Source organism: Pseudopipra pipra, chromosome 7 (assembly GCF_036250125.1).
Source record: "Pseudopipra pipra isolate bDixPip1 chromosome 7, bDixPip1.hap1, whole genome shotgun sequence".
NCBI lineage: Eukaryota > Metazoa > Chordata > Aves > Passeriformes > Pipridae > Pseudopipra > Pseudopipra pipra.
This window is the reverse complement of record NC_087555.1, coordinates 23,096,780-23,115,220: the sequence shown is the minus strand read 5'-3', so window position 1 is coordinate 23,115,220 and position 18,441 is coordinate 23,096,780. Positions and strand designations below refer to the sequence as shown.

The 18,441-nt window shown below is 37.8% G+C and overlaps 1 protein-coding gene across 4 annotated transcripts in view; it reads right to left on the bottom strand.

Annotated features, from left to right (window-relative positions):
• Positions 1 to 18,441, bottom strand: part of LOC135417246 (secretory phospholipase A2 receptor-like) — a 106,359-nt gene that overhangs the window by 22,265 nt on the left and 65,653 nt on the right. For all 4 annotated transcript variants that reach the window (XM_064661085.1, XM_064661086.1, XM_064661088.1 and 1 more), the window contains 14 exons: positions 17,610 to 17,783; positions 17,191 to 17,355; positions 16,503 to 16,613; positions 14,862 to 15,002; positions 13,064 to 13,252; positions 12,244 to 12,401; positions 11,264 to 11,374; positions 9,936 to 10,024; positions 9,411 to 9,583; positions 9,036 to 9,232; positions 7,758 to 7,900; positions 2,344 to 2,425; positions 1,695 to 1,766; positions 217 to 340 (listed from right to left, as the gene is read on the bottom strand). In XM_064661085.1, the coding sequence (XP_064517155.1) occupies positions 217 to 340; positions 1,695 to 1,766; positions 2,344 to 2,425; positions 7,758 to 7,900; positions 9,036 to 9,232; positions 9,411 to 9,583; positions 9,936 to 10,024; positions 11,264 to 11,374; positions 12,244 to 12,401; positions 13,064 to 13,252; positions 14,862 to 15,002; positions 16,503 to 16,613; positions 17,191 to 17,355; positions 17,610 to 17,783 (1,929 nt within the window). The remainder of the gene's footprint in view (positions 1 to 216; positions 341 to 1,694; positions 1,767 to 2,343; positions 2,426 to 7,757; positions 7,901 to 9,035; positions 9,233 to 9,410; positions 9,584 to 9,935; positions 10,025 to 11,263; positions 11,375 to 12,243; positions 12,402 to 13,063; positions 13,253 to 14,861; positions 15,003 to 16,502; positions 16,614 to 17,190; positions 17,356 to 17,609; positions 17,784 to 18,441) is intronic.

Sequence of the window (18,441 nt, the reverse complement as noted above, 5' to 3'; positions counted from 1 at the left end):
GATGTAAAATTAATGGAGTATTGCATACCTCTGTCTTAAACATCTCTGGGTTTTTTTAATCTCTCAAGCAGAATACAAGCATCTAAGTAGTGTATCTACCAGTATCCCACCACAACGAGAAAGCTTCATCCCCTGAAACATCTATTATTGGGCAATACTGACAACTCAGTTGTAATAAACTCTTTATATGAACAAATGGATGTAATTGCAGTTTACCTTTTGTTATCTGGCAGACCCATTCAAGTTTAGCTTCACAATCAAAAGGCCTGAAGTAAAATTCCAGGTCTCTGCCTTCATGGAAATAAAATCTCCAAAATGACCTCCGTGAAAACTGGGAGGTCTGTATAAAAGTAGAAACAGAGAACAGAGTTAGCACAGCATAGGCCTCTGAAATGTAGAATTACACTGTATTAAAAAAGTACTTTGCCAAAGTCAGTGTATTTTATGGTGTTGTTAGTCCCACAGTATATTTTGCAAAAAATAAACAGATGCAACTGTAACTTCAACTGTAACTCCCCACATGAAGGAATTAGGTAAAGGCTTAAGGTCAGTTACATACAAATCTTTTCTAGCAATATTATTTCTTAGGGTTTCTGTGGCACACAGGATCTCATAGATGCTTGTTATTAAATTATCTATTGCCACTTGTTCCCCTGAAATGATTCTCATTTCTGCTGAAACTGGCACAGAAATAATCTTTCTTATTTAAGATTATTTCTTACAATCAAGCTTAAAGAACTGATTTCACTCTTGCTGATGTCTCCAGTAAGGAGAATTTCTTATCATCTACTGAAATAACATGTCTATAACTAGCAGGTAGGAGAGGGAAGTTACTACATTCACAGCATCCCCTTCAAACTGCTCTCCTTAGTCTAAAATTTTTAGGAGCTCAGTGCTGAACCAGCTTCTCAAGTCTGGGGTAATGAACACAGCAGAAGAGACTGAGGGAAATGGCTGAGAACAGAGGCAAAGGGATGCAATTATCCTTTCCTTTATTAAGTCCTAAAAGCAGAGGTGGTTCTAATTACATTAAAAGGGATGGTATTGGAATGATATTGTAAAAAGTCAGGTGATGCTTCAGAAAAGTTAAAGGCCATTTTAAATCTCATGCCATCAAGACTAAATTAAGTAACAAAGAACATAATTAGGAATTAAGCAGAGGTCTGAGATTTGAAATTAAAAACCAACATGGCACTTACAGTCAATTTCACCAGTAAACAAGGAAATACGCAAAATAAACACAAACACACGCTCTATCCTGGCTACTGCATTCCCCTACTTCAGGTTTCAAACTTTTTCTTAATTTGCAGTTCAGAAAAACTAATTTAGATTTTAAAAAGTTACAGGTAGGGCTCTGCTTTTTTGTTTTAGATGCCATGATACGTCCCTAAGAGTTTAATATACTAGAGATACATAGTATGGCATTATGCAATAGCAAACAGCATTGTTACTAAAATATTTTGTAGTTAAAAAGGTTCAAAAGAAGTCTTATGAAAAGTTATCATTAGCACAGTGCTTGGTTCACAAAAAGCTATTTGAATAAGGATAATCAGTAACAGGTGTAGACTGACAAAGGGAACACTAGCAGCTTTTTCACTATGTTAAGAAAACATCTCAACCTAAATATACGCCTGGAGAAAGTATTTTTTCCAAGTACAAATATGCATGTTGTTATTAAAAATCTTGAAACTAACCTTTAATGCAGCACAGTCTCTTGTATCATATTCATCTTCCAAATACTCGAGTGGCATAACAACACTAGTTACCTACATGGTGATGGACAGGATGAAAGAATCAGCACTGTTTGCTGTGGTAAACCCAAGAGAAAACCATCCAAACTTGGGGTCCCATTATGTTTATTACTATTAAAATATGTGTTGAATGGCAGTCACTCGATCAATTTTGAGTCTCCATATCTGTTATTGTGTGGAGGGAAGAACTCACAATTTCAGGCAAACAAAACAATTACATTGAGGAAGATATTTTTGGAGAAGTCTGACGTATCAAGGAGATGAACTGATAAACCTTCCCCTCTGTTGTGCCAAGAAGACACCTTGTTCTCTCCACCAGCTCTTAGATGTTCACTACTATATTTCTATTAACTACTGCTATATTAAGTATTTTAATATAATGGAGACAGAAATCAGGTTAACCTTATAAAGATATGTTTGTAATTGGAAACCTGCCTGGATGATAGCTCTTAAGTGTACAATCTTCTTCTGAATTATTAATCTACTGAAGGATTTACCATATTCTAATTAACATATTTATCAATTTACTTTCAATTCAACCCAAGTTGAAACAAATCAGGACATCATGTTTCCAGGTTAAAAGTTAACTTACGGGTTTATCATCACTCCACTGCCAGGTTCCTAAAGAATCTGGACTCCTCTTATTCATTCCAATCCATACCCATCTGTCATTGCTGTAAACAAACAAGATAAAAATCTTACGCCAAGCATATGGTTCAGCACATTTAATAAAAAGATTGACCTATGTCATGGCATTACTTATGATCAACCAGTTGTTGATCACAGAAACAAAGGTTTACTACTGCAAGTTGTAGCAGTTCAAAGAGAAAACAGGTATAAGGGCTAGGACCTCTTCTGTACAGAAGAAAACTAACTAACTCAGATAATTCCGTTGTTGGTTGAATCACCACTTCATCAGTTGTCACTTGATGTAAAGGTCTCTTTTCTACACTTTTCTTCCACAATCACACACAGAGTGTTTATATGCCTTGGTTCTCTTTCTCTTGTCCATCTTAGGCCATCTCTCTCTCCACCACCAGCTCAAATATACTCTTCCTCGAATCACACAAAAGCTTTTACTCACAAAGCACAACTGGCATCATATTTCCCTTAGCTTTGTCAGTGATATAAAGACACTAAACATGGGCACCTATTTCAATTATGCACATTCATAAATGTGGTATAGACTTAAATAAGCACCTAACACCATCAATTTCAATGGTTGCATAAATGAGTGGCAATAGAAATTACAGTCCAGTTGGAACTGTCTTTTTTTCTACATTTCACTTCTTCACTTTTCATAAGCAAGGGATACTTAAATCCAAAATTTCAGCTGTGCTCCAAGATACTAAGTTGCCTGAAAAAATGGGTTTACAATGTATATACTCAAATCTGCAGTCAGAACCTTTACCATACTCTTTGCTATTGCTTATGAATCTAAAGATGCTATAACAAAGTTAAATGTGCTAGTCAAACTGCAAGGTTAGCCTTGTACTGCAACTTCTCAAAGTATCGATTTTGTGCTACTTACTGAAGTTCATGATAATTCACTCTAATCCACTCCCCTGCCCAAGAAAGGCAACAGACACTTTTCTGAATGACAGTATCACATGGAAGCAGCAGAGGGGAGAAAGACCATGAGTTTTCTATGAAATCACACCCTACACGAAACCCTACTGCAAAAGAGCTGTGAAACAGGTACTCTCACCAAAGTGGTCTGACAGCAATAGTAAAGTATTGATGCCACAGTACAGGGCTCTTGTAAAACTGTATCAGGAGTACTAATTTCATAAATTCACGTTGTATCAAATACAGAGAAGGAACACAGGACATTTGAGGAAATTAGAGTTCAGGCTATTAATAAGAATTAAAGATTTCCTTGTCCAGCCTTTACAAAGAAAGATAGGAAAAGGATATAATTATTCTTTATAATATTTTAGGAGACTAAACCCCCAAGAAGAGGAGCTATTTGAGCAAAAAGGACATCAAGTCTGAATGAACCAAATCTCAGAAATAAATTTAGGCTCAAAAATGGAAAGAGATGTCTGACCAGCAGAGGTCAGAGTTTGGAAAAGGCTCCCAAAAAAGTAGTGCTGACAAACTTAACAAAGAGATTTAAAGTCAGAACTTGAAAAGTTTATGAAACTGACTTTATTACAAGGAGGGATGGACTCAGACCCAGGCCTACCCGCACAAGCAATGTTATGAAATCATAAGGCAATGTTAAGAAAGTCTTTGATAAGGCTGTGCCACTAGCTTTCTACACATATGACCATAAAGATGCTGAATAGCCTGAAAATACTGATGGTGCAGCACCAGGAAAAACCTTAGCCCAGAGTATGTGGGCTAAGTACATGTAATCCTAGAAAGGCAATAGTATTTTATTTGGTAGAGTCCCCTTTAACATCAGCCATTTGAGAAGCTTGTTTCAAAAGGATTTGCAGTAATTTGCAGTAATTACCTGAGAATCTAGAGCAATTTTTCAAAGTCTGTCAACTTGTATTTGGCTTTTGGGTAATAAATAGATTTGAATTAAAAAAAAAAAAAAAAGTGTGCCAGGTCAAGAATTAGCTGTTCTCCCACTTTACAATTACTGGCCTGCAAACAGAACCACATTTTCAGCTGACTAGGCTCTTACATATTAATGTACATATTTTGCTTCTTTCGGAACTGTTCAGACATGACCATGACTAATTTAGCAACTACTACACTATACTTGACAGTACTTTTATGCCTTCTGATAGTCCTCTCAAATTATACTATCATCTCATCACAGGAAAGAATTCCAGCAACTATTTAAGAAAAATACGAATTAAGACTCTCTATTGTAACTAAGCTTGCAGCACGGAATTTGTTTGTGCTTCAGGCATCTGTCTTCTCATTGCAAAGCATTTAAAATCCATCCTACAGATTTGTATCAAAATGGATTTATCACTGCCAGAGTATTCTCTGAGCTACACTCCTGGAACTGTCTCTAAAACCTAGATTATCCTGAGTTTTAACCTAAAAAATAGGTGCAATTTGTGCTTTACAATGGACTCCACGCTGATTAACAATGAAAGATCCTAAATCTCCAGCAATCCCTGCAGAATACTGGTGGCTTTTCTCTCACATAGAACTAAAACTTCATAAAAGTCAATGTTCTACAGGACTGGATAAATACTGTGTAGACTGATGTAAAGGGACTATAAACCAGTAATTTTTCTAGTTGTATTCTAACTGCTGAAAGAGAAAAATTATTTTTTCTGTCCTTTATGTCAGCTCCAACACAAGATTAGGAGCCTCAGTGAAGTTATTGGGACTTGTAAGTCAATCTAGTTCTTGACGTGAGGTAATGTGTACATCTGGGCCAACTCATTAATGGTGCAATTTAAGGCACCATTTAATCTTAGGCAGCACTGGCCTAAATCTATGTATGAATCCCATCTAAACCTCTGTTCTTCCCCCTGTAACAGGCTACTGCACTAGCTAAATCACATCCTGCTAATTACCTACTCTTGAGTGGAAGAGAAGCTGAATTAATGCAATTACTACAGCCTGCATCTCAGCTTTACCGCTCTTTTAGCCAGCATGTTAAGATCAGTTTTTTCTTTCAAACTCAAGTATTCATGAGGCTTTCTTGATTCAGAACAATTACAGCAGCAGAACTGTTCATATAAAAGGAAACTGATTTCTTTCTAGTAAGGTGTCCTCACTGAAATGTTATTTCTAACCAATCCAAGGTATTACTCTCCCTGTGTCCAGGGCTGCTGCCAGCTATAAGTTGCAGAATGCTAAAAACACAGTCCTAAAAGAATGGAAGTAACCGAACCAGATCTGTTCTGCCTGTATCAAGTCCCTTCAAGTGAAAAGAGGTTCTCTCCTATTTCTTCCAGACATGGGAAGGTTGGCAGGCAAAGTTCATTTTCCTTTCCAATGGCAGTAGCCTGACTTGGCTGGAGCAATTCTAGCTCTTGTTTGCCTCTAAGGTGGAATCCGAGTAAAGAACAGAATGGACTAGGCAAGCTGCCCTTTTCCTGGTGAACCAAACTGACTCTTGCTAACATTTAAAAACAAATAATTCTCAATGAGTCACCAGAGAACTGTGCAAGGGGAAAAAACCCGAAACCAAAAGAGCAGAGGTGTGGCTCCTTCCCCAAGCCAAAATGAATGCACTGAATGAATACTCAAGGTCAGAGTTTGCACTGACTAAATACAGGGAATATGAACAAACTGCATGCCAGCGCACTCCAGAAACTAATGACATCTAACATTACCTTAGGAAGATTTCTCCCAGTTAGCTAAGTTATTTCTTCTTGGCAAAATAATTCAATTGGTTTCCTATCTCCTTTCTCAAATGAGCTTAAGTTTCAGACAAACTACCCTTGACACTTGACCTCCAAAATATGCTTATGTAATCACCACCTCTGAGTAATATAAAAGCATAAATATCTTCAGCAATTATATTAGCTAAACAAACAAACATTATTTAAAATACTTTGGGCAATATCAAATATGTAGTATTCCAGTTCAGAATGTTCTGAAGTGCTGAAAAAGGGGTTAGCTCAGACAAAAATACTGTGTTTTCAGTTATATTTGACATGTGTAGTCACTGCAATGCTGACTGCAAAGTCAATTTATATTGGGCTTTGTATGTTGTCCCTTATCTTAAGTTCTGGTAAAATAAAATTGAAGTACTGGGACTTTCCTTCTTTCAGACTAAGTTCAAGTTTTCTGAAGTATGGGAAGTGCAGGAGCATTGTGTATCAGCTGACTTCCTGGAAAGACAGAAGTCTCCATCTTTAAACTCCTAACAAAAAAATGGTCATTAGCTATAATTAATACCTCGGATGGTCTGCAAGCTGAAAAGCAGTTCCAAGTACTTGTAGGACAATAAAATGTTACTTCTCTATTCACATTTCATAGTAGATTAGGTACACTAAAACAAAATCTGTAATTGCAAAAGTGTCTAATAAGATCTATAGCTATAAATAATTTCTGCACTGATTTTTATTTCAGGGACTTCAGTCAATTTAGCAAAGGAATCACAAGTGGCTTTTACACAAGCGAAACTATCTATATATAGAGCATACGAGTTTGTTTTTTTCTCTTCTTAACATAAACACTGAGTAATTTTCATGACTTGTGCACTTCTAAAAAAAGTCCACTGTCTTTTCAAGAAGGTCTCTCTTCAGTCATCAGGTTTTAAAATTTAATCACAGTGTTGTGTGCTGGCAGCTTCTGATATAATCCTGATTTAGTTTGTTGATGAAAAAATTTAGATCACATAACTGGCAGCATTTGAGTTTAAGCTGGCAAAAGTTCTGAAGAACCAGGCTGTCAATCAAAAAAAACATATTACACAAGGATCTGACATCACACCAATGCCTAATAAAGCTTTGCAGTGACAGTTCATTTGATTAAAAATAGAGGTTTAAACTCATAAATTATGTAGCATTTAATTTGTTGATACCAGAAAACTCAGCCCACCCATCTAATGCCCATATAGTGTTATTGCAGTTATGCCAAATGGGATCTGTGCCAACCAGACTGCTGGACACTACATTATGCATATTTTCAAAAGATAGCACCCAGTTTAGTCAGAAGCATGAATAAAATATTTCATGAATAAAAATGAGGTGTATCTGCAAAACTGGAATAATAATTTGTCTCTTAAGACTGTAGTAGTAAAGAATAGGTACAACTACCATCTAGCTGTGCCAAAATTCAACATAAAGAAGGAAATACTTATTATAACAAGAGACTTAACTTGCTTTGAATATCTTCCATTACATAAATTTCTCTTTTCTTGGGCTGCCTCTAGCAATGTGAAATATTTACCCAAGCTGTATTCCCTTGACATTTTCCAGCAAGGCAGTTCAAATGCCACATCTAGCTGTTTTTACTGTGGGAAACACAGTTGCTGCACACTGTCTCATACTTGCCATTCGGGGTCAGCAGCAGCATTTGTGATCTACTGCAGAAAGCAACAGAAATCAAAATTTTAGAGCACAGCCAGTTTGTTACCTTATCATTTTTCTCAGGATAGAATGAAGTGCCTTGACTTCTTCTGAGTGACTAAAACTAGGCAGATGGCCTCCAAGTGCTTCACAGAACCTTTCTGCCTCTTCCCAGGTCCTGGTTCGCAGCACTCTTTCACTGTGGAAGAACTTCACAACAGCCAAACATCAGAGCAGAAAATGACACAAGTGACAGCGTTTTTAAAACATTCCTGGTACTACTCAAATGTGATCACCTGAGATTTAATAACTGGTATTTCCACAGGGAGAGAACGTCACTTTTTAATAATGTTTTTTTCCAGTTTGTTTGACAACAGCCACACTCTGAAGTTTAGCTGACAAAATTTATTTCAAACTCAATATATTCCGTATGACAGACTTTCTCTGTTTTTCTTTACCAGAAAGATTTTAGAAAACACCACCCAAGTCATTCCAAAACTGTAAGTCAAAGTGTAAGTTTTAAGGGATGCTGTTCTTTCAAATTTATCATGAACTGTGAAGCCTAATGTTCACTGAAACTGTGCTCGCTTGGGTGCTGCGGGTGAAGGAAGTTCTTTGGCACACCCTTTGCTACCTGTGTGCATCAGAGTTGCAACTTTGGCTCATACACCTCAGCTAACATTTCCACTTGATCCCCTTGGTTTCAGTCCAAGCCAATTCCCATCAGCTGGATCTCTCTGCACATCCTGCATTTGGTCAACAACAGTTTTGGAGAATCTGCTAGGGCCAGCTGTCATGTCCATCAACTATGGGACAGGTATGCTGCACAGTGAATAGTCTCAGTTTTAACTTCAGGAAATAACTTTCACCATTAACAGGAGGGAAAAACCTGCATTTCTAAATACAAACTTGTTTAAGCCATTCCAGCTAACAGTTCAGCTGCTTATTTCCACTGTTCACTTCAAAAACAGTAAAATACAATTGAGGTTGCACACTTTTTATATACATACTCATACCAGAGAAAATCCCATCTCTCCTGTCTACACTGTTAAGAGTACAGAAAGGAAAAGAACAAGGGCAGGTGATGCAAAGTGCTTTCCTTCCCTATTCAGGTGTCTCTGCATGCAAGTTGGCAGCAGGGTATGATACGGGTACAGCACCCTCCAACAGCAACAGGCTCCTGAGACGGCAGCACAGGGCAAATGCTGTAGCAACAAAACCAATTCCCCCTCCTGGTGTAAAAACACCTTTAAGATACACTTCAGAGCAGCTATGCACCACATAATCACACACTTGCTCCAAGACAGTAACAAGCAATTAAAATCAAACAGGAATAACATTTTACCTTGTAGCAGGCAAGGCCTGATCCATTGTGCCACCCAGGGGGACAGGGATCAGTTGGCTTTGGGAGCACTTCTGGCTCCTTGGGCTGCCCAATATATTTTTTGCAGATCGAAAATGCTTTAGTGGTTTTACAGTCCTTAGTTTCCCACTTTCCAAGAGAATTTCCATTGGACATGGCCACACATCCTCCTGAAAACTCTAAGATTAAAGCCACAAAAAACACATTTAAAAACATTGGCTGGTTTTCCCAAAAAAACCTGACATATTTGTGATTTACTATTTTATTTCATGCCTGGAGTTCTGTAACATGGTACTCCATTGCTTCCTCAATCTAAAAGGATAGTATTTTTATGTATTTTTTAATTTTCAAATTTACCTGGTTGCAAGGAATTCCAGTTAGAGTATGTCACAGCTTCAGTTTTTTCCCCATTCACTGTACCCCAGGAATATATTCCTGATTGGCTAATATCCTGCAAACCAGTCCAGAAGTATTTTTCTTCAACTTCGGTGTGTTTTCTCATCAGACTGTTTATAAATTCTTGCTCAAATCTGGAAATTCACAGATTGATCTGAGTCAATATTTGAAAGATATTTGAAACTACTGAGACAATTTGAAAAATAGGCATATTACTACATGAGTCAGTTCAAGCAGTTGTCCAGGCAGTCCTGTATTCAACATGTGGTCTCTAGGCTGGGAATTCTCATGCTTCCAAGAAGGTTTCACACTGTAGGTTTACCACGGTCACATCAAACACTAGTTTTCACTAGTTCTCAGCAAAAGCAATTCTCTCCCTACTTTTTCTTTATGAACTATTAGTTAGCATAACGAGGTTTTAATCTCTGATCTTTTTCTCCAGGACTCTACTGTTAAACCTGCCCATAAGTTACAAATGTGCTTTACCTGTTCATCACTGTAAGATTGCACCGTGTTCCAAATGAAACTTCCGTTTTATCGATCCTGTAACAGTAGTTCCCGTGTCTCTCCCATCCCTGGTTAGAGAACAAAAACCACATTTGTACAAAACAATCTAATTTAGGCATTACCTACAGGAGAAAATAAATCATTGCCAACATTGCTGATGCCACAAGCTGGCACATCATAAACAAGAAAGAAATGCAGTGTATCGCAGCATGTCACATACAAGGTCCAGTATCATCAACTCTTCAGATTCACAGTTGTAAGAAATAATGCAGCCACAGGAATAAAATACACCACTGTTTTAGCTTGCCTGTGCAGAGTCTTCTGACCACTACGTACATTTACAGAGAGAAACACAAGGACAACAGCATAGTCCTATTCAAAACAATAGGAGTTTTCATGCTGTTCCACCAACGCCAGGATTCAAACAGAGGAATACTAAGAGGGCATTACTAGTGTTTCTTTACTTCTGAGAAAAAAAAGGATGAACTTACAAAATTTCTCTATTATTCAAGCACTTATCCCCATATTTACACTGAAATTTCAAGACACATTAATGTGTTAACTCTTTTCTAGCCTACCAATGCCACTGGTGTCTGAACAGCACTTAAAGCTGTAGCTCTACATGCTAGAGGTCTCTGAAAAGACAGTGAAAAGTACCCCAAGGTAGCGCAGGAAGAAAGATATGGGATAAACATTTTTCCTGTTGCAAGTAATGTGCCACACAAGACTGAACCAAATAACTCTGAAGTAGCTAGTAATACCATCCTAAGCTTGTTCAAAAGACAAGAGACTTCTTTTTAAGCCTTATTTGTGCTGTAACATATTATACCTTAAAAAAAAAAAAGGCAAAACAACCAAACCCCTCCCACCTTCATTCAAGTCACAGAACAAAAATGAGAGCCTAGTGATGTGTAACAGAAACCTCATCTCCGTTAACAATCTCTGCATATCTTTATGTTGCAAAGTGCTTATCTTAAATTTTAAAACATACTTAAAGCATAAACCGCAGAACAAACAGTGTTATCAATAACATTTCTAATTTGTTTTTTCAAACAAATAAATAAAACACATCTCCTGGGTCCAGGCTCGTAATACTTTCATCAATAAACAGGCTGATAATACATCCAGAGCCTGCTTAGGAGAATCTGAAATTTAGCTCATGCTATACACATGTCCTTTCCCAGCTAAAATGTTTCACAGATTTTACTGAATGGACAAGAATGAAATGGAAGTAGAAGAAGTAAGTGCTTTTAGGCAGATTTTAGCGTTCTGAACCAAGTGACAGTAAAAGAAATGCAGGCTATTACCTCTTCCAGTGAACATCTTTCATCTGATTTTGTTTCATTCAGAATCTCTCCTTCTTTCTTGCAAACATATTTCAATTTTTCTTCACAGGATCTCACTCTCCATTGTCCCAACTATAAGAATGAAAGGAAAAAAATATTTTAAATTCTAACATCTTTCAATTTCCATGTTTGCAGGGGCTGAGTTTCCACAAGGGGAAAGCCAAAATGCCTCTACCATAAATATTTGGGTGAGATGTCCTGGGTTGTATGCATAGGTGCATGTTTGGAAAGGAGAGAGAAAGCTGGCACATGCGGAGATGGAAGGATTCTGGATCGCATCCAAAAGGGAAAGAAAAGGCCAGGGTGGTGCCAACTCTCTTAGATCAGGAAGGGAATGGTGCAGGAGGTCTGCTCAGATTGCTGTGGAAGCAGCTTAGACACAGCTCAGAGGAGCTGAGCACATGAGATCCAATGGCTTGCCCCACTTTTCTGCCGAATCTGGATAGGATATAACCTGCTTCCCATTATCCTAGTGACCTCCTTCCCTCACCCAGTCCTTCCTTCTTCTACACTGTATAGCCTCAGTGTCTGTCCTCTCCTCTTACCAAGGTATCTCACTACCCATCGTCACATTGGGTGGCCCAAATTGGTCCTGAGATGGCTGAACCCAGCTTTTCCTTTCAATAGTTAGCCCCACCCCCTTCCTAGCACTCTACCAGAGACATGCAAGAATACATTAACCCAAAACGCAGAGTGACAAGGACAACCGTCTGGCCAACAGTAGTGACAGTCTCAGAGCTGTGAGTCATTTCTTCCATTCTTTCCAGTACACAGCTAGCAAGTTTTGGTTAAATAATTTAAAGCAATTTGCTCGTAGAAAAATGATTACATGTATTTTAAAGATTGTTCCAGAAATAAGATCAGTGATCTGCTTTATCCCCCTCCTTGGCTTTCACACACATCAATGTCACCTCTACTACAATGTAACACTGTGTTCCTACCTTGCCTGAATATGACACGCAGTTAGGAGTGCTGTTAAAAGGAACTTTTGGTTCATTCTGATCCCAATATGTAAAAACCACAGTCGAACGATCTGACCATTTGAACAAGGTTGGCACATCCTCATTCCTAAGACCCATCCACATTTCTTCTTCTGCACCTGCAATTTAAAATTAGGACAACACTGTAGTTTCAAAATAATATTCAAACTAATAGGAAAGGAATGTGACATCAGCAAAATTAATATTTTTATCACTATACTGTGCTGATTTTTTTTCTTACAGTGAAAAAGGGTATTTGAGACAAGCACAATGTATTATTATCTTGTTTCTTAACTTATATTCTTGACTGTGAGTTTCACAGAGAACATAACAAAAAGAAAAAAAAAATTCCACAAACAGAAATAACAAACACATAAACAAAATGAAGCTCAACCAAATTTAATTTTACGAGTGTAGACAAAGACGTAACACTGAAGACAGCAGATAATATTTATTAGTTCAGTGCTCCAGCAGTCAAAATATTGACCCAATTATCTACTATTCTCTTTGAATGAGAAAATTAAACACAAAGTATTAAGAAACTAGAAGTAGGTTAGCCCAGTAAATAAATAAATAAATAAATAAAACCAAAACAAGAGCTAACATAGAGGGCCTGGATCTGAACAGCAACATTCAGCACCAGCCTCAGCACACCTACAGAATGAACACCTACATTTAAAAGCAAGAGGTCATGACAAGCTTATACTAGAACATGGAAAGCAGTTTCTAATTTGTGGTGTGCAGCACTTAGTGCTTGACCTTTACAACTATCTCAACTCACCATTATGAAGCTTTGTAACAACCAGTTCAACATCTGCTAATGAGTGTATGCTGATGAGGTTACTCTTATTTGCTTTGCACAACTCATCTGCCACACTCCAAGGTGATGGGTTATTTATCAGCATGTAGCAAGAGCCATCATAGGGAAGCCAGCCCGAATCACAGCGAGTATCCAAGTGTCTCCAATCCTCTAATAATGAAGAGAAAAGGAATTAGAGGCTTTTGTTTTACTTCGGGTAGTGCAAGGGGTTGGCTTTAAATCCAGCAGCACCTTGAAAACAGCCAGAATGCAGCAATCAGAGTATGTCAGCATCTCTTCAGAGCTAATTTTTTAAGAAAGGGTCACAGTTTAGTCAAACAAATAGACTTCAAAGAGTAGCACTATGAGGACTCATAATATTTTGGGGCCATGAAGTAGGCAGAAGGAGAAAGAAGTTAGTGTGAGTGAAAGTAAAAAGCAAGAATGCATTACATTAAGCTTAAACCTTAATGTAAGCAAAAGGTTCAAAAGTAATTGTAATCAAGATTTCAAAAGCAACTAACGACAAATCAAGATAAGTCATTGCAGGATTGCAGCACAGAACTCAACAAATACTTAGTTTTAAGTTTGTTTTTTTTTCTCAAGATATTCAAGAATTCAAATTGGTTTTAATGCATGCTGAAAAGGTATATACTAACAGCCTTTCTGGTTCAAAGCACACTATAAAACACTCCAATCACAGGAATTTTGTTTTTTAATTAATAATACACTATATAAACACTGGTAGTAACTCCACATACCCCACTGAGGAGAACAGATAAGAATTATTATTGGCAACTGGTTTTCAGGGGATCATTTGGAAATTTGAACCAGTTTAGTTAAATTTAAATTGATTCCTACTTTTTCCTCAAAGGCACACACCTTTCTAGGGGGAGCTGGAGAGAACATGGCTTAGTCAGAGACACTCCATGACACTTTCCACCTCCACAACACTGCTTCTTCATCCCTCTTATCCCCTAGTCCTCCCCATTATCCAAGGACAATTACCTTCCAGTAAAAGTTTTTGCAGGAGATCTCTGCAAGCATGAGCCCTGAAAATTCGGTAAGGCCAAAGCATGCATGGAAGAACAGGTCATAAATATGGGAAGGGTTGGACATCTAAGTGAAGGTCAATGTCCAAAAGCATGGAAGCAGTTCTATGTCACAGCTGGACACCATATGCTGAAAGACTGTATATGTGTGTGCAGGTAAGAAGGGAATAATTATCTCATAAGAGCTGTTATGGGTCCAGTAAAGGGTACACCCTGGGAAAGCTACCATTTCTTGCACTCTGATTTGCAGTGCTGGGCCTGGTTTCAAAGGATAGTAAGGTTATTTAACTACTTCCATTTTAATTCAACAGAGTTTGATCCAAGACCCAGGTAAGTCCTGTTTTATTTTAATACACACCAAGAGTGAGAGAAACAGGCTTAAAGCAAAGATGAAAAGGTTCAAGGTGCAACTGCCAGTTCCAGACTTCCAGCAACACAAGAAAGAAGGCAAAAGCCTTGGAGGAAAACGTGATGAAAAGGGCAGGACTGTGCTGCAAAATGCTTTATGTGTGAACAAGAAAGCTGCAAAAAATAAAAACTGTTTGTGATGCATCATCTTGACACTGGAGAAACAGAGTTTGCTTCTGCTCTGCTAAGTAACCCAAAGCTGTTGAGAAAATGTTTTGGCAGAGATGCCTAAGAAGGCTTGTGGAGGGAAAAAAAAGACTCCATAAGCAAACATTATACTCATATTAACATACAAAACTCAAAAATGCAAACTGTCCTACCTGGGAGGCTTGAAACTTCACTGAGTGACTTCTTGCAAGTATATGGAAGTTGAGTCCCACAATGGTAACTCTGCCACTGACCTGAAGCAGCATTCATCACCACACAACTAGTCCCATCCAGTGGGGACAAACTCTCCATATCTATAGACAGGAACAAATAAAAACCGAGTAACATCAAACAGTAAGGCAGAAACTGCTTCATTTTACTACTGCTTTTCAATACAAGAATAACACACTTTACAGCACCTTGTATTTGAAGAAAACTTGCATCAAATGAAAGCACTTGTCCTACCATAGGTCCTGCTGGAAGTTTTTCCTAAGAAAGTTTCAGAATCAAGGAATCTGGACTTCTTTTCCAATGTTTAATCATAGAACCAGGAGGAATGTTCTATTTACAATACAACAAACACTTGGCCAAGCACTTTCCCAGACTAGAAATATCTCAGGGGAGAACTGTTTTTGCAGCCCTCAGTTTCCTTTGGCAGTTCCTTTGGCAGTCCCTTCCCACCCTCACTCCAAGCACAGCTCTGTACTTTCTCTCAGTGCTAACCATAACCCTTACTTTTACAGAAATCTTAGGCAAGGCCCCAAATTAGAAATATCACAAAAAATAACTTCTTTTTTTGCAGTCCCCAGCTTTCCTTGAAGCCCCTTTCCTAAAAGAACTTTTTGGCTGCGACCTACACAGAGCACCCAAGCTCTCCCTGTACTGGGTATGGTATTTTCACCAGAGCAGTAAATATTAGTATATATGCTATGACTGCAAACTAAATTATGCCACTGTAGCTCAGGATAGTCTTGCCTCTAGCTCTGTATTACAGTCCTACAGTGTGATCACAGTTCCAGAAGAAGGTGCAGCCAGTAGTACAAGCAACAAAGTTCTTAACCTTTCCAAAAGACAGACCACATTTGAAAAATCTCACAGAAATTACTTAGTAAAGCTTTCAAAGAAGTAACAGAAACCCCTTATCAACTTTTCACAGAATTCCTGTTGCAGCACTATTCTAGAAAGTAAAGGAAAAAAGAGAATTCCACTTAAAAAAGCTCAAATTCAGCTTGAGTAACAGCATAGTATTAGCTTCAGTATTCCTGATCATTATTTCTCCAGGATTCTCATATATATCCACGACATATTTGTGCAAATATTACAAATTCATTCTGAAAATTCCTAACAAATAGGAGTCTCACCAAGAGTCTCACCAACACTACCGGGAACTTTGGAGTAATTAAAAAAGGTTTTTCAAAGGTTTTATACTCCTTTCATCTTCACCTTGAAACAAATTTAAGTAACCTTGAAGTTTAAAAACACAAGTTAAGCTTCTAAGTAATGTCAGTCCTTGTGCACACACCAACAATCATAATATTTGAGGAAAGTCAATGCCATTCTGTCAGTGGGAGGAGAAATTCAGCAGCTAGGAAAGCTGTGGATTCTTTACTAATATGGATTTTAAAGATACTATTTAAGTTTTACATTTTTAGAGATTCATTAATCTAATCAGCCATAAATACAGAATGTGAACAGAAAGATTCACTGGCTAGGAGGAAAAGATGCTTCTGAAAATGGAATGAGAAGGGAAAAAAACCCCATAAAATACTAGCTACTGTTGTGAATATTGTTAATACTACCAGAAATATCAGTACCTGGATGCCAGTTGACAAAATTCAAAGGTTTGTGATCTGACCACTGCCAACCTCCAGAAACGTCCAGTTGATTTAAGCCAATCCAGAAGATCTCAGCAATGTCATCCTTGGCTAGAGATTTTTTTTTAAAGAAAACCATTAGTATAAAATATTCATCTTTTATTGGTCTCCTTGAAATTAAAAATGTGATCTGAAATGGTATGCATTTAAGAAAAGAAAGATTGCTAGTACAATCAGACACGCAAACTTTCTTGAACTGATGAGAAATTCATCCACACAAGCCTTCCCTCCCAATGCCTTCAGATGTTTCTCATTTGGTTTTACAGTCCCAGAGGCACATGGATAATTCCTCCAGGCCAAGACTGAACATCAGTGAGGGCAATTTCATAACAAGTGAGTAACATGCTGCTAAAACACCAACTGTCATTTTGGCCTGTATTTGAGATTCTGGGGACATTCCTCATTACAAATATGAACAGCTAAGCGCTACAATGAAATCATACAGATAAATTTAAAAAACGCCGTAAAGTGAGATCAGCACCTTAGTTTTGCTACACAAATGAAAACCAAAACATTTTAAGTACAATCAAGTTTTAACCCAGAATTTTAGGATAGAAATTAAAATGCTGCCTCCACTTTATGTTAATTTATCAAGATTTCCTAATTGTATGTGAATAATTACACCTACCTAGTATGTAACTTAATTCAGATGAATCTTGGATGCTAAGTAAATCTCCTCCTTGCCTTTGACATGAAATATAAGCTTCCTTCCAAGAAAGAGCAGACTGTGTATTAAACTGGTAGCAATTTTTAGACCCTGGATCCTGTTCCCAGATATCATGACAGCCATCCTCTGTTTAAAGGAAGCAGAAGGTACTTGTAACCGCAACTATATGGAAACATTATGAACGTTTCAAAAGAAAAACTTTTGAATATTCAAGGTCCATTGATTTTTATATCAGTCATCAAAAATACTGCAGAGTAAGTCAATGCTGCAGTAGAAAAGCTTTTAACCAGTTTAACAGCAACACGCTACACCGAGGTGGAGCCGCACATACGTGAGGTGACAGAATGCTTTTAGGATGTCTATTTAGAAATCCAACATGCCTGGTTGTAAGCAGATTCCCCATTTTCCATCACGAGCGTAGTCTTCAGATGTGGCGCACCATTTCCCACCCCCATGGGTTTCATCCTGAATGCAGTCATGATGCCATGTCTTATTATATAGAAAGGGGAACTCACAGGGTTTTCCATATGAGTTGCCATCTTTGGTATAAACCTCTGCAGGAAAAAAAAAAAGAACAAAAGAAGTAAATACAAGATGCCCAGGGATGGAAAGGGCAGCAAAATGTTTCTGTTTGTACAGACATAGTTAACTTAAAACCATGCAAATCACACTTGTGATCTTAAAATACTGTATCTTGTTGTTACAGATAATATACAGCAATGCCAGAACTGAAACAAATTATACAAAAATATTTTTCTGTACTTTTTCTTCTGAGAAACAGCAAAAACTTGTTTCCCCCAACCTGGTAAGTTAGGGATAAATTCACTGTCCTATTGAAATCTGGGTGGTTTGCACAGAGTCCTTCAGAACAAGGCTCTAGGAATCAACACACACAGGAGGGGGAAAACATTTCAAATTGGAGCCTACTGGGCTCTTTAGACTGGCCACTTTGAACAATTCAAATACAAAGAAAATTCTGCCTTTAAATATGGTAAAGCAAGCTTTCACCACTTCTTCCAGCAAGCATGAGATTTCCAATGAGACTGGCTTCCATGGCAAGTGGACAGACTATCACACCAAAGCGAATGGATTGCTCCTGACAGTCCAGCAGGCTGTGAGCTAGCAGCATGCTCTGGACTTGACTGTACAGCTACCAGTAAAGCAAATAAACTCTGCAAACAGCAAAATTCCTAGGATGGTGAAGAGGACAGT